General features: G+C 39.4%; 1 protein-coding gene across 1 annotated transcript in view; it reads right to left on the bottom strand.

Moving 5' to 3' along the window:
* Window positions 1-14404, bottom strand: part of LOC141049088 (fibrillin-2-like) — a 293475-nt gene that overhangs the window by 73807 nt on the left and 205264 nt on the right. The window contains exons 10-23 of the mRNA XM_073545236.1: window positions 12744-12896; window positions 11556-11750; window positions 11316-11459; window positions 10975-11094; window positions 10577-10702; window positions 9521-9643; window positions 7772-8047; window positions 7493-7546; window positions 7283-7408; window positions 7045-7170; window positions 6767-6886; window positions 2716-2853; window positions 2561-2611; window positions 1915-2040 (exon numbers count right to left, since the gene is read on the bottom strand). Coding sequence (XP_073401337.1) covers window positions 1915-2040; window positions 2561-2611; window positions 2716-2853; window positions 6767-6886; window positions 7045-7170; window positions 7283-7408; window positions 7493-7546; window positions 7772-8047; window positions 9521-9643; window positions 10577-10702; window positions 10975-11094; window positions 11316-11459; window positions 11556-11750; window positions 12744-12896 — 1878 coding nt within the window. The remainder of the gene's footprint in view (window positions 1-1914; window positions 2041-2560; window positions 2612-2715; window positions 2854-6766; window positions 6887-7044; window positions 7171-7282; window positions 7409-7492; window positions 7547-7771; window positions 8048-9520; window positions 9644-10576; window positions 10703-10974; window positions 11095-11315; window positions 11460-11555; window positions 11751-12743; window positions 12897-14404) is intronic.

Below are 14404 nucleotides of genomic sequence, written 5' to 3'. Positions count from 1 at the left end.
AAATGTGTTACAGAGAATAGCACTTTGTATTGAGAATTGCACTTAGAATTTAATTTTGTTTTATTACAGATGACAAGGGATTCAGTGGAATTAGGCGTTTGCTGAGTATAACTGTGTTTGTTATTTTTAAATACAAAAAGGAAAAGTGTGTTTTGTTTTATTTCAAATAAAATACTTTATTCTTAATGTGTGTTTATTTACCATATAACTATAGGATTTGTAATGTATAGGTGTCTTATAGATGCCTCTCCATTACTAAACCATGGGCTTGATGTTACCAGACAACACAAAAATGACATCAACCCTACAAATATGAACCCCACTTGCCACCGCTGGGAAGAGCCGGGCAAAGCACCAGAATTGGCATATCTAATAGATGCAACTTTTCTGGATGGATGCAGGCTGCTATTTTTAGGCTGGGGGGGCCAATATCCATGGCATCTTACCAGCCTGAGAATACCAGCCCCCAGCTGTCAGCTTTAGCAAGGCTGGTTGCCAAAAGTGAGGGGGACCCCATGTCGTTTTATAAAAAAAAATCTAAATAATTAAAAAACAGCGTTGGGACCCCTCTATTCTTGATAACCAGCCTCAGTTCCATTTTTTAAGAAATTATTTATTTAGAGTGCAGGCGCCGTCTGATGAATACTCCCATCAGCCACTCCTGCTCTCACTATTATTAGTGTCAGCAGGCGTAGGCTGATGTGAGCAGAAGTAACATCAGGTGATGCCAGTGACCAGAGGAAAACTTTGTACCTCTGATCACAACTGCAGACTCATACTGTCATTTGACAGCGTGGGAACCATGGCTGTTTGACCGGCGGTGATGATTTTACCACAGATCAGAAGCAGGGGGGCTGAACCTGAACAGTAACACAGACTTCCTGGTGAAGTCCGTGTTCGGTGTCCGTGCCCGAACAGTAGGTGTTCAGTACGGGGGTCGAACTTTACTTTTTGGCTTCGCCCATCTCGATTTATGGGTACAATATAAATATATATTTTTTTAAAATCTTATTTTGTGATTTTTTAAATATTTTGACAATTTTTTTCACTTGTTTTCACTTTTTAACTTTGTCCCACTATGGGTCTTTAACTTTTTGCAGACTGAAAGTTTGTAAAGCATAGCAAAGCAGGAGCTTTGCTATGCTTTCCAAACTGTCAGTACTGAACTGACAGACAAACTTGCTACACCATGCTTTGCGCATTCTGTAGCAAGTTTGCTAGCTCTGGTGACTTGGAGGTCATGACGACATCAAGTCACCATAGCAACGATCGGCCCCTGGCGATGAAGCCGAAGGGGTGCTGATTGAAGAGCAGAGGGAGCTACCTCCCTCTGCATGCCTGCTAAATGCTGTGATCGATATTAATCACAGCATTTAGGGGGTTAAAGTGCTCTTAGCGGTACTGGCAAACTATATGGTCATAAAAAGGCTTAAAAGAGCTCAGAAAACTGTCAAACAGAATTTTTTGTTAACGTATTCTTCAGCCAACAATACATAGTGCAAAAAGTGCAAATAGGGCAAAACACTGAAGGCAAGTCATATGCAAAAAATATTTTAGCTCCAAATAGAATCATTTAATTAATAATAATTAAAACAAATGAACAAAAAGGTGAACGACATATTTTCTGCCCTTTCTGTTTAGCACAATCTTTGTACCACAGTGCACTCACTGCATAGCATTAATAAAAAAATATCTACATTTGCTATTGATTGTATGTGATCCAAAACAAACACTCATTGCTTGCCTTGTCATGCAGACAGGATGTCATTATGCAGGCGCTAAGAAGGCAAAGCTTCAGATCTCATTTCATACTTTATGCATTTATTATATACTACATTAATACTTTCCCTCCATGATTTCAATGACTGCATAAAAGTAATATGTTGACATATCAAACGTCATTATTCTTCTTACCGACACAGTTTCTGCCAGACCCATCCAAGATTAGACCTTCAGGACACTCGCACTTGAATGAACCAGCAGAATTTACACAACGACCATTAGGGCACACACCTGGGAATACTTCACACTCATTTACATCTGTAAAAAAAATAAATAAAAAAAACATAAAAAGCTTCAACAGATACAAACAAGTTCATCCGACACTCCAGAATACTATTTCTCCATGAGGACCAAGCTCTGACACAATAATGAACCCTGAAGGTCTAGCAGAAGATGACCACATTTGGAGATGACTTTGACCTCATTCCTTTGCCTCTAGGGTCCTGTTGATTATATGTTTTTACACTGAATAAAATGAGTGAACAAATTACTATATAAATAAAATTGCATTACTTTTCTGTAGGTGTCCGGTTCCAAGAAACTCCAGTGCAACACTAGATACAATTTTCTAACCAAAGGAAAAAAAGATAATTCCTATAACATTAACTACTCAACAATCACATACTATTCCCATTATTAAGAAAATAAAAAGCGATTTGCTGTGTTGTTTCTGAGGAGCTGTGCATAGATAACAAGCCTTAGAAAGTAATTACTTCTAGGAAAATGTTTTATACTGAATTCTAAATTTTTCATACATTTTTGGAGTAACATATTTTACCTTCACATGCTACTCCCTTCTTCCGGGAGTAACCCCGAGGACAGGCAGCGTCTAAATAAAACACAAAGTGTCATTAAGATGATAGATATTCCCAGATATATTCAATAAAGCCAATAAAGCGATACACTATTTGAATTTTATAATATGGGGCTTACCAATCTCACAACGCTCACAAGGGCTTCCCCAGGCAGCTCCCAATGTTGCACAGCATTCAGATTTCAAAGTTGCTCCATTGATGTTGACTTCACATCGACCATCTTGGAGATTCAACCAACAAGTTCCTTTCATGCTATCTGCATCGCGTAAAGAAAAAATTTGTAAAAAGAATCTGAATGTATCATCTCGGAAAAGAAGTCGTACCCATTTTTGTAAAATGAGGAGTCCTAAAAATATTATACTACCTCAACTTATGCACTAAATAATAGATTCTTAACTCCTTTACACCTGCAAGCCTGTTTTCATGTTCTTGACCAGGTTAAATTTTACAATTCTGACCACACGTTACTTTATGTGGTTATAACTCTGGAACACCTCAATGGATCCCACTGATTCTGAGACTGTTATTTTGTGACATACTGTACTTCATGGTAGTGGTAACATTTTTTCTATATGACTTGGGTTTATTTATAATAAAAAGCAGAAATTTGGTGAAAAATTGGAAAATTTTGCAAATTAAAATTTTTTATTTTTATGCCCTTAAACCAGAGAATTATGTCACACAAAATAGTTAAAAAATAACATTTCTCACATGTCTACTTTACATCAGCACAATTTTTCCTTGTTAACAAGTTGTAAGGATTAAAAGTTGACCAGTGATTTCTCATTAATACCAACAAAATTTACAAAACCATTTTTTTAGGGACCACATTGCATTTGAAGTGACTTTGAGGAGCTCATATAACAGAAAATACTCAAAACTGACACCATTCTATAAAAACTACACCCCTTAAAGTACTCAAAAAGAAGTATAAAATCTTATTCAAGAAGTTTATTAACCCTTCAGGTACTTCATAGGAATTAATGGAATGTGGAAGGAATTTATTTTACTTTAGGCTCATTTTTTATTTTCATAAGGGTAACAGAAGAAAATGTACCCCAAAATTTGTTGGGCAATTTCTCCTGAGTATGCTGATAACCCTTACTGTTTGGGCGCATGGCAGAGCTCGGAAGAGAAGAAATGCCATTGGAATATTGGAGCGCAAAATTGGCTGGAATCATTACCAGACACCATGTCGCATTTTGAGAGCCCCTGATGTGCCAAAACAGTGGAAACCCCATACAAGTGACACAATTTTGAAAACTAGACCCCACAAAGAATGTATCTAGATGTGTGATGAGCACCTTGAACCCCCGTGCTTCACAGAAGTTTAGAACGTAGAACACTTTACACTTTTTGCACAAAAGTGTTCTTTTAGCACCAGTTTTTTTTATTTTCACAAGGATAACAGGAAAAAATGGACCCCATAAATATGTTGTGCGATTTCTTCTGAGTACACCGATACCACATATGTGGGGGAAAACTACTGTTTGTGTGCATGGCAGGGCTCAGAGAGGAAGGACGTTTTAAAACGCAGACTTTTATGTCATGTTGCATTTGGAGAGCTCCTGATGTGTCTAACCAGTGGAAACCCCCACAAGTGACCCCATGTAGGAAAATAAACCCCTCAAGGAATTTATGTGGATGTGTAGTGAGAACCTTGAACCCACAGGTCCTTCACAGAATTTAACAATGTTAAATAGCACCAATTTTTTTCATTTTCACAAGGATAGCAGGGGAAAATGGACCCCAAAATTTGAAATTTGTTGTGCAATTTCTCCTGAGTACGCCGATACCCCATATGTGGTCAAAAACTACTTTTGAGGCACAGTGCAAAGCTCAGAAGGGAAGAAGCACCATGGCAATGATCGGGCCCCTGCGATGATGGGGGCACAGATCAGAGGGCAGAGGGAACCCTCTACGTTTGTCTGCTTTCTAAATACTGCAATCAATATCAATTGCAGCATTTAGGGGGTTAAAATGTCTGGAACGATGTGGGCACCGCTCATGGCAGTGAGTGCTGAGTATCACATGTGATATCTGGTGATCATCCGGTGGCGATTGTACACGCACAAGTTCTGTGCATGCAAAATCTCCAGGACGTACCCAGTATGCCAAAGGTCGGGAAGCACTTTCCTACCATGAAATACTGGGTACTGTATGTCCAAGATTGGGAAGGGGTTAAAGTGTAATCATCATTTTAATTTTAATTTTGTAATCAATAGTACACATGAAGATAAGAAGTTTTGAAATATATCTTATCAGAGAAATCTGTTTCTTTCTCCTGGACTGATCATTCATTCTCAAAATGCTCAATTCACATTTAAAATCTGTATTTTTACATTACTGAGTTAGGATATGACAGTTTCTTCTGATGAAATTATATGTACAGAAAAGGAGGAGGGGAAAGGAGGACCTAGAAGCAAAGCTCCCTACTACATAGAACTTTATAAGCACAAATGGTTGTCTAATATCTCAGTAATGTAACAATCTGTCTTCTCTGAATACAGATTTTACCTGTGATTTGAGAATTTTGAGAATGAATGATCAGTCCAGGAGGAGAAAGAAACAGATTTATCTGATAAGATACAGTGGGGAAAATAGTATTTAGTCAGCCATCAATTGTGCAAGTTCTCCCCCTTAAAAATTTGAGAGAGGCCTATAATTGACATCATAGGTAGACAACAACTATGAGAGTCAAAATGAGAAAACAAATCCAGAAAATCATCTTGTCTGATTTGGCAAGATTTATTTTTGATGGTATGTTGGCCCATTCCTCCATGCAGATCTCCTCTAGAGCAGTGATGTTTTGTTTCTGGGCAACACGGATTTTCAAATCCATCCAAAGGTTTTCTATGAGGTTGAGATCTGGAGACTGGCTATCCCACTCCAGTACCTTCATATGCTTCTTACAAAGCCACTCCTTTGGTGCCCTGGTGGTGTGCTTGGGATCATTATCATGCTGAAAGACCTATCCATGTTTCATCTTCAATGCCCTTGATGATGGAAGGAGGTTTGCACTCAAAATCTCACGATACATAGCCCCATTCATTCTTTCATGTACAACGATCAGTCGTCCTGGTCCCTTTGCAGAGAAAGAGCCCCAAAGCATTATGTTGCCACCCCCATGCTTCACAGAAGGTATGGTGTTTTTTGGATGCAACTCAGCATTCTGTCTTCTCCAAACACGATGAGTTTTGTTTCTAACAAACAGTTCTACTTTGGTTTCATCAGACCATATGACATTCTCCCAATAGTCTTCTGGATAATCCATATGCTCTCTAGCAAACTTCAGATGGGCCCGGACATGTACTGGCTTAAGCAGGGGGACACGTCTGGCACTGCAGGATCTGAGCCCCTGGTGGCGTAGCGTGTTACTGATGGTAGCCTTTGCTGTGGTGGTCCCAGCTCTATGCAGGTCATTCACTAGGTCCCCTCGTGTGGTTCTGGAATATTTGCTCACCGTTCTTGTGATCATTTAGACCCCACGGGGTGAGATCTTGCATGGAGCCCCAGATCGAGGAAGATTATCAGTGGTCTTGTATGTCTTCCATTTTCTTATTAATACTCCCACAGGTGATTTCATCACACCAAGCTGTTTGCCTATTGCAGATTCAGTCTTTGCAGCCTGGTACATGGCTAGAATTTTGTTTCTTGTGTCCTTTGACAGCTCTTTGTTCTTTACCATAGTGGAGTTTGGTGTTTGACTGTTTGATGTTGTGGACAGGTGTCTTTTACACTGACAACCAGTTCAAACAGGTGCCATTACTACAGGTAATGAGTGGTGGACAGAGGAGCCTCTTAAAGAAGAAGTAGCAGATCTGTCAGAGCCAGAAAGCTTGTGATTTTCTGGATTTGTTTTCTCATTTTAACTCTAATAGTTGTGGTCTACCTACGATGTAAATTACAGGCCTCTCTCATCATTTTAAGTGGGCGAACTTGCACAATTGGTGGCTGACTAAATATGTTTTTTCCCCACTGTATATTACACTATTTTCATATGTACTATTGATTTATGAAATTATGACTTTTGTGTAAAGGGAAATCAATGCTCAGAAAACTCTCACTTTTACTGTATGTCACACAAGCTTACAATTTAATCCAATGTGTCATTTTGAAGACTTAAACATTGACCTCCTTGAAACAAGAGGAATCTTAATAGCACTCACCGACACAAATTGTTCCGGTAGAATCAAGTTTGCTGCCAAATGAGCACTCACAGACAAAAGAGCCGGCATTGTTCCTGCAGACGCCATTAACACAGGGGTTTGATGCACATTCATTGACATCTGAAAAGAAATGGTGATGGACAAGTTGTCAAGGAAAGTCAATAAAACAATCAAGCTCAAAACCGCCAATGATGCAATTGCTGATTTAAAGAAGTTTCCCGAAACGTTTTAAACAGAAGTAAAGTAGATATCTAAACGTATGAAAAATATATCCCTACCTTCACAAGTCTCAGACTCCGGCTTAAAGACATAACCCTTGGGGCACGTGCAGGAGTAGCTTCCAGGAGTGTTACGACATAAGCCATTATCACAGAGCAGACGGTTCACCGCGCACTCGTCGACATCTGAAATTGGGAAGCAATGGCTTAATTCCTGTTCTTTAGGTAGATCAGATAATTCAATATGCATTATATTATTGGAAGCCAAGGTTGCAATGTACTACTACAGCAAACGTACCCACGCAGTTCTTCCCACTTGCATCTGATTCATAGCCCACATTACAGATACAACGATAGCTGCCACGCAAGTTTTCACAGATGCCGTTGGGGCAAATTTCAGAGTTTAAGGCACATTCATTGATATCTAAGTTGAAGAAAAAAATAATGTAATGAAGTTAATAGCATGAATATAAAGTCACTAAACAAACGGCCATTTTCAGAATCTTACCTCTGCCATCTGCCGTTATGCCAATACCACTGCTGCAAAGAGCTTGAAATTCAGCTGTAAGATATGGAAGAAAGATATATAGATAATTCTCTAGATGTCTATGTTGTCTTAATTTTTTTTTTTAATTTGTCCAAACTACAAACCTATTACACTTTCATTTCTAACAGTAATGGTCCCACATCTGGACACACTGACAAGAACATTGCGACAATGACTTAATAACTGACAAGAACTAACTCAACTCTTCATGGCAAGTATCAGCCATATTATTATACTCACCGGAGTTCTTGGCAGGGCAAGGCTGGCAAGGTTCACCAAATCCATGGTCAGGATTTGCACAGCAACACTCTGATTTGGTAACTGCACCAGGGAAGGGACGGGCACAAGTTCCCTTTTTAATGCCACCATAACAAGTGCTACGCATGTGGGTGTCCACACAGACTCTTCCATCAATGCCAATAGTCAATCCACCCAAGCACTCGCAACGGAAGGAACCCTCTGTGTTAATGCAGCGTCCGTTCATGCAGATTCCAGGGGTCTGACATTCATCCACATCTAAAATCATACAGGATCTTTGTCATTTGTTGGAATGAAATGTAGACAGTCATGAATTTATAGAATAGATGGAACATAAATGTTATCAAAAGGACAGACAAACAGTCACATATGTAAGTATTAGTCTGGAAAGATTCCGGTATGAAGAATATGACTATAATAACATTATATGTTTGTTAAAATAGAAGGATGTTGATTAAAAAAAAAGTTCTGGAAGATTCCAGAATTAAGACAACAATGACAGAGAGACATCTTTTCATAACACAAGATTTTTGTTAACCTAAGACTTACAGCCATCTGGAGCCTTTCTCGGGATGAAAGACAATAATGTTATTTGCTCTTACACAAAAGCTTTTGCATATATTCGTTTCTAATCCATCAAAACATCTATCTAATGTCATGGATACATGTAAGATCATATTGGCGACGTCTTCGATCTCAGGCCATCAGTGATTTTCAGACATCTCACCCCTTTTGGGCATTGTTCATAGATTTTTGTTGCTCAAAATCTGAAATCTCATATTAGAAATCAGTGAAGGTCGGTGATCCTCCCACATTTACTTATGACATCTGATCACTTTAGATCACTAGGGATATTATTAGGGATATTATTAGGAATGTGGAACTTTCCAATTATGTCATGGTGTACATGTAGCTAGCACTACCGTTACAGCTGGAGCACTAACATTTCGTGCTTTCAGTGTTCTCATATCTTTTTTGTTCACCTATGCCAAAATGGGTGGAGTGAAGGCGTGATGATGGTCAAATTCGCTACATCACAAATCTTACTCCTACAGGAACTGGAGTAAAATTTGTGGCAAGCCACATGCCACTCATGAGATGCTCCTGATCCATTAAGAGGCATACGCCAGCATGCAGATTACCGGTCTTGATGAATTGGTCACAAATGGCCTCACTACACAAATAGTCATGCTACTTTAGGCTGGATTCACACTTACAGTACATGTGAGTGCTACCAACCGAAAGAAACGGATAGATTTTTTTCTCAGAAGTTCTCCTAGTCACATCTGTTTTTTTCTCATCCCTTTTTTCTTACTGAAGCAAGCAGACTGTGTGAACTTTTTATATTCATTGACTCTTAACAATCTATTAGTTAGAAATATCCCCAGTACATCTCGCATGTTTCATTTGTGTCTCATGGATCCCCAGACTTCAGTGGCCGAGTCTGACCCGTAATATCTGATGTGAGTTTCACGAATCCAGTTTTAAAACTGATGTGCGTACGGCTCAATAAAATTCTATAGGTCATAGCAATGTCTGAGAAAAAAACAGATAGCACTAGAATGTGTTTCGCCGATCTGAAGATAATGTTGAAGTGTTCAAAGTGAGTTGTGATGGAAAGAGGTAGCAATTTCCCATTCTTTCTCTGGGCACCAACAAATAATAAGCAGTACATATTCCAGATATAACAGATTTGTGCTTTAGCATAGTAAGTGTATCACCACTTCTTACCGACACAGTAGCGTCCATTTGGTGCCAATACAAAGCCTGGCTTACAGATGCACTTAAAGCTGCCGTCCTCATTAATACACATCCCATTCAAGCACATATTTGTGGTGGCGCACTCATCGTGATCTGTGGGAAAGATCGTATTAGCTGATGGACCACACAAAAGCCTAATTAGTTTCCCTTTTATTTGTCTTACTGTTGTATATTTTTTATCTTATTCAGCTGCTGCCAAATAAGCTGACACTTGACCCGGGGATTTCATGAGCAATACAGTGTAATTTGAAATGGCACTGAACCCAGTTCACAGCGAAGATGACAATTTATGCTTGTTTTATTGGCATCCTCCAGGGCCTTAATAGATGTGTAATGTAAGCTTAGAACAACAACACAGAGAGAAAAATCTCATGGGTTCACGCAGAATGGTTCTGTTAGATGTAATATGAAATTGTTAATTGGCCGTAAAAAGTGTAGACTGAGTGAAAGATAAGAAGACTACGTATGATTTTACAAACCCACAGGAGAGGAAGAAGTCAAAAGCATAACAACTGCAGTTGCATATAGTGCGCCTGTGGCCGGGCCATCCCGGAGGGGGGCCCACCGACACCAGCGGCTATATCATCTGGATGTGCGGCCTTGGATGCACATTCAGTTGACATGCATTGCTACACAGAAACCCAAAAGTTCCCTGCGCCGCAAGACACGCAATCAGAGGACAGCAACTGATGCCGGCTTGGCTGTCATGGACGGTGCATGGCAGCGACATAATGCACTAACTGTCAGAAAGCCGAATTCAGCTGACGACATCTACGCCGGCAATAGAAGAGGACGCCGTACGTTGTGGAAGTGTGGCAAGATAAGAATAATCATTTATTTTATTTTAAATTTTGCTGGAGAAGAACAAAAGGGGCCCAGGATGGGGACATTATAACAGGAAGGGTATGCTTCAATAAATGAGGCATTGCAGGCTTTGGATATTCAACTGGTAGAAAAAACATATCAAATTAATTATTAAGAGAAAAGTTATACTACAAACCAAAGACTTGGCATTGGCCAACTTACCCACACAATTCTTTCCATCTGGTGTAGTCTCAAAGCCAGCATTACAGATACACTGGAAACTGCCCTCAGTGTTGACACATCGGCCATTCCGGCACATCACTCCATTCATGATGCATTCATCAATATCTGCAATTATGTACCATCAGGTTTCAACATGCATGTAAATCCATGTCAATATCGGTTATAGAATGTGAATATTTAGAATGTTTTTGATGAAACGCTCAGAATTAATCTAATTATTAAACAATTGCAATAGACACTACAAGGTTGCACTAGTCACTACTATTAGTAGTTCTTGGCATTTTGGATTTTGTTCATTTTGCAAAAAAGCTTTGCCCTATTGTGCAATAGCTGTCTGCATACATACATACATACATATTGAGTGAGATGTCACCTACCGATGCACGCTTGTTTGGTTGGGTTGCTCTGGAATCCTTCATGACACCTACAGTGGTATGATCCTTGTGTGTTAACACAGTCTCCGTGAATGCATGGACTGCTGGCACACTCATCCACATCTACAAGCAAATCATTTAAGTTAAATAAGAGGAATTATTCGAAGTTCAAAACCCCAAAACTGTTGCTTAATTCTTCTTTTGTCCAATTTTGTCTGAGCTGTTTATTGCTCATCTTTTACATAACGAGGAAAAGAAGTGAAGTCTAATTCTCTTTCCTGTGCTGGCAAATGACATTTAGCTGGTATAAAACATATTTTGGGTTTGATTTTATTGTTACTCACCTATACATTCCAGTCGGCTGTCCTGCTTATAACCCATATTGCATTCACATCGGTAATTGGAAGGTGTGGGGATACAACGCCCATTCTGGCACAAATTGGTGAAGTGTTTGCAGATATCTCCAGTCTGGTTCAGGGTTGCTGTTCCTAATACAGTGAAAAAGTTTATACAAAAATTAAGAGACTAGAATTGATCTGGGGTTTTTTTTTGCATTCTTCTATCTGTTTTTAACTTTATCTTACCAATCTCTGTGCCCACACTAGGCAATCCCGATATTGGTCCTTGCCCATTAGGTCCAGTTCCAATAGGACCAAATATATTAGGTCCAGTTCCACCATTAACTCCTGGTCCAACTACACCAGGTCCACTTCCAGGATAGGTTCCAGGGTATGCAGGGCCTAGAGGCAGGCTTTCAATACAAAGTCTCCGATACTCATCTAGAAATGTTACATAATGTTCCATGTTATTGTTGCACCTAAGTACATTTCATGAGAATATGTCGTCAGGTTTTCTGCTGTAATCTGACAGCAGCATGAGATAGGAACAAAGACCCCGATTTCAGCAATGTATCACTTAGTTTCCTGTGTGCAGCAGTTGCGATAGAGTCACAGTTCTCTCTGCAGCAGATCTATCAGAGCTCAGGTGTTGAGCCATGTATAACCAGCCCACACCACAACTTTCTAGTGACAGAGATCTTCTAATCAGTGCTGGGGGTGTGGTTGGATTAGGAGGTACGTGCTAAGTTGTCCTATAATGATATTCTCCTGCTGATAAAGCCATGATTGTGTTGAAACAGCAAAATACAGCCCAGTAAGTGACACATCACTGTAATCAGGGTCAAATTACCTTTAGAATTAAAAAAGTTGCATAAAAAAACTTGTACATTTTGGTGTGTTCATGACAAGTTCCACCAAAATCAGCCGAGCTGGGTTGGGAAGTGATACCATGGGTTGTCTAATACATTACAACCTTTGATGTTCCTAATGCCAGAAATTTTACTCCAGTCACTTACTGGAGTAAGATTTGTGTAGGGCGCATGCCACCTAGCAGACGGTCATGATTCATGTGCCTCTTAATGACTCAGGAGCGACTGACAACAAAATTCACTCTCAGAAAGACAGGCATCAACATCACCAATTTTGATGAATCGGGACCATACTTTTCCTGCCCCTCTATAACACAACATATGAAGTATAAAATAAAATGTATAAGACGCATTAATTCTCACCCCTAAACTTACAGAAATAACTATGTAGAAAGTGATCTAGAATTGTGCTACCCAATTTGACATTTAATAGTCTATGACACCCAGTCCACAACAGTATAGTTTTATTATTTCATAAAGTCCAGGGTTTACTATCAGCATCTTAATGCTGGAAAGTAGGATCTCAGTCCTGCTTTTTAAAACACATGTAAACTTCAGAGCTTACCACTCCCTCTGACTGGGCACATCTCAGGAATCTGGCCTAATGCCCAACATCGCCCATTATCACAGCAACATTGTCCTTTAGTGTATTGGCCAGGAAGTTCTCCAGCACATCGACCCCCAATTAATGCAGATAAGCAGCTCCCTGTCCTCTGATCTGGAAAAGAAGTGTTTAATACTTTTTCAGCATTATTATTACAAAAGAAAAGATGGATGAACAAAAAACAGCAATTCTGTCATTATTTTTTCATATTATTTTTTTGCATTCACTATTTATGATAAATAAAAATATTATTTTTTTGTACAAGAAAATTACTTTTTTAAACAATATTTTTTGTTGCATCATGTTCTGATAGCCATACATTTTTCTTGATTTTTTTGTGCAAAAAGCTGTAGTTTTTAATGGTACCATTTTGTGGATCCACATGACTTTTAAAATTATTTTTTCTTTTTTTTATATGAGGCAGGATTAAAAAAAAAAGTAAATTCCTGTGCTTAGTTGTTTTTGTACTGATCACTTTGGATACATTAAAACAGATATATGACCACAAGGGTTGTGAGCCTTTGATCACCGTATATACGTAAGTGCATTACTTACATATGGCAGTGCATTATATAGCCTGTCAGTGCTAGGATAGGGTCACATGACCATTGATGAAAAAGTACATTTTTGTCATGATGCAGTTCAGGTTTTGAGTCCTGTTTGCCATTTTCCCGGGCTGATCATGTCAAGAGTTAACTTTGCCTGGCCTCATTTTGGATTCAGGTTTGCTATTTCTTCCTGCTGTGTCCTCCAGGCCATGTCAGTTATATTTTCTGTCTATGGCGTGAGTATCTGACTCTGGTGGTGCCCTGATTTGTCCTCTTGCTGTTGCTGACTTTGCCCGTGTCTGTTTGTCCCCCACTCCCCATCCCGACTCAGTGTTTCCCTTTCATGTTTAGGACTCTCTGGTATTTGACTCAGCTTGGACCATGACCTGCTGTTTGTCTCTTGTCTTTGGCATATTTGCTCCTGACCCATTTGGCTTTCTTCTGACTCTGCTTATTCCTTTGGTACTGCGCTACAGACTAATATCGACCCGGCCTGTATGTCTATTCTGCTGCCACCTGGAGGCAGTCTCACTGCTGCGCTGCAGGTTTGCTCTTGCTGTGTGCAGTCCTCCCTCCACTCTATTGCCATCTAGTGGGGCTTGCATCTACCTGCATAGCAGCAGTGTGACAATTTTCATCAGATCAAAGTCAAATGAAGATATATTTCACTTTTCATTCAAAAGATTTCTATGGCCACAACTTTCATTAATCCCTAAATTTAACCTTATAAGGTTAGGGTCACTCCATCCATGTATGATCAGAGTGTGATCATGGTGTAGTCCGATTCTCTTGGATGAGGAAAAGATGGAAAAAAGATTAGCCATGCTCCCCATTCTGTCAGTCCTTGAAAATCAGACTGAACTCAATAATCTGAGTGCAGTCCAACTATTTCCACGGACTTATTGGTTTGCATGATCAAGTGTGATCCCATTGGTTCTAACTTGGGCATGCTGCAATTTTTTTTCTCAGACCGTATTGATCTAAGGAAAAAACTGGACATGTGAACAGCTCTATAGCATAACACTGGTCCAAGTGCAATCCGATTTATTTTAGGACCAAAAATACAGTCATGTG

Source organism: Dendrobates tinctorius, unplaced genomic scaffold, assembly GCF_039654945.1.
Source record: "Dendrobates tinctorius isolate UK_male_01 unplaced genomic scaffold, ASM3965494v1 ptg000011l, whole genome shotgun sequence".
Classification (NCBI taxonomy): domain Eukaryota; kingdom Metazoa; phylum Chordata; class Amphibia; order Anura; family Dendrobatidae; genus Dendrobates; species Dendrobates tinctorius.
Note: the sequence above shows the minus strand (reverse complement) of the source record. Positions and strands in the feature narration are given on the sequence as shown.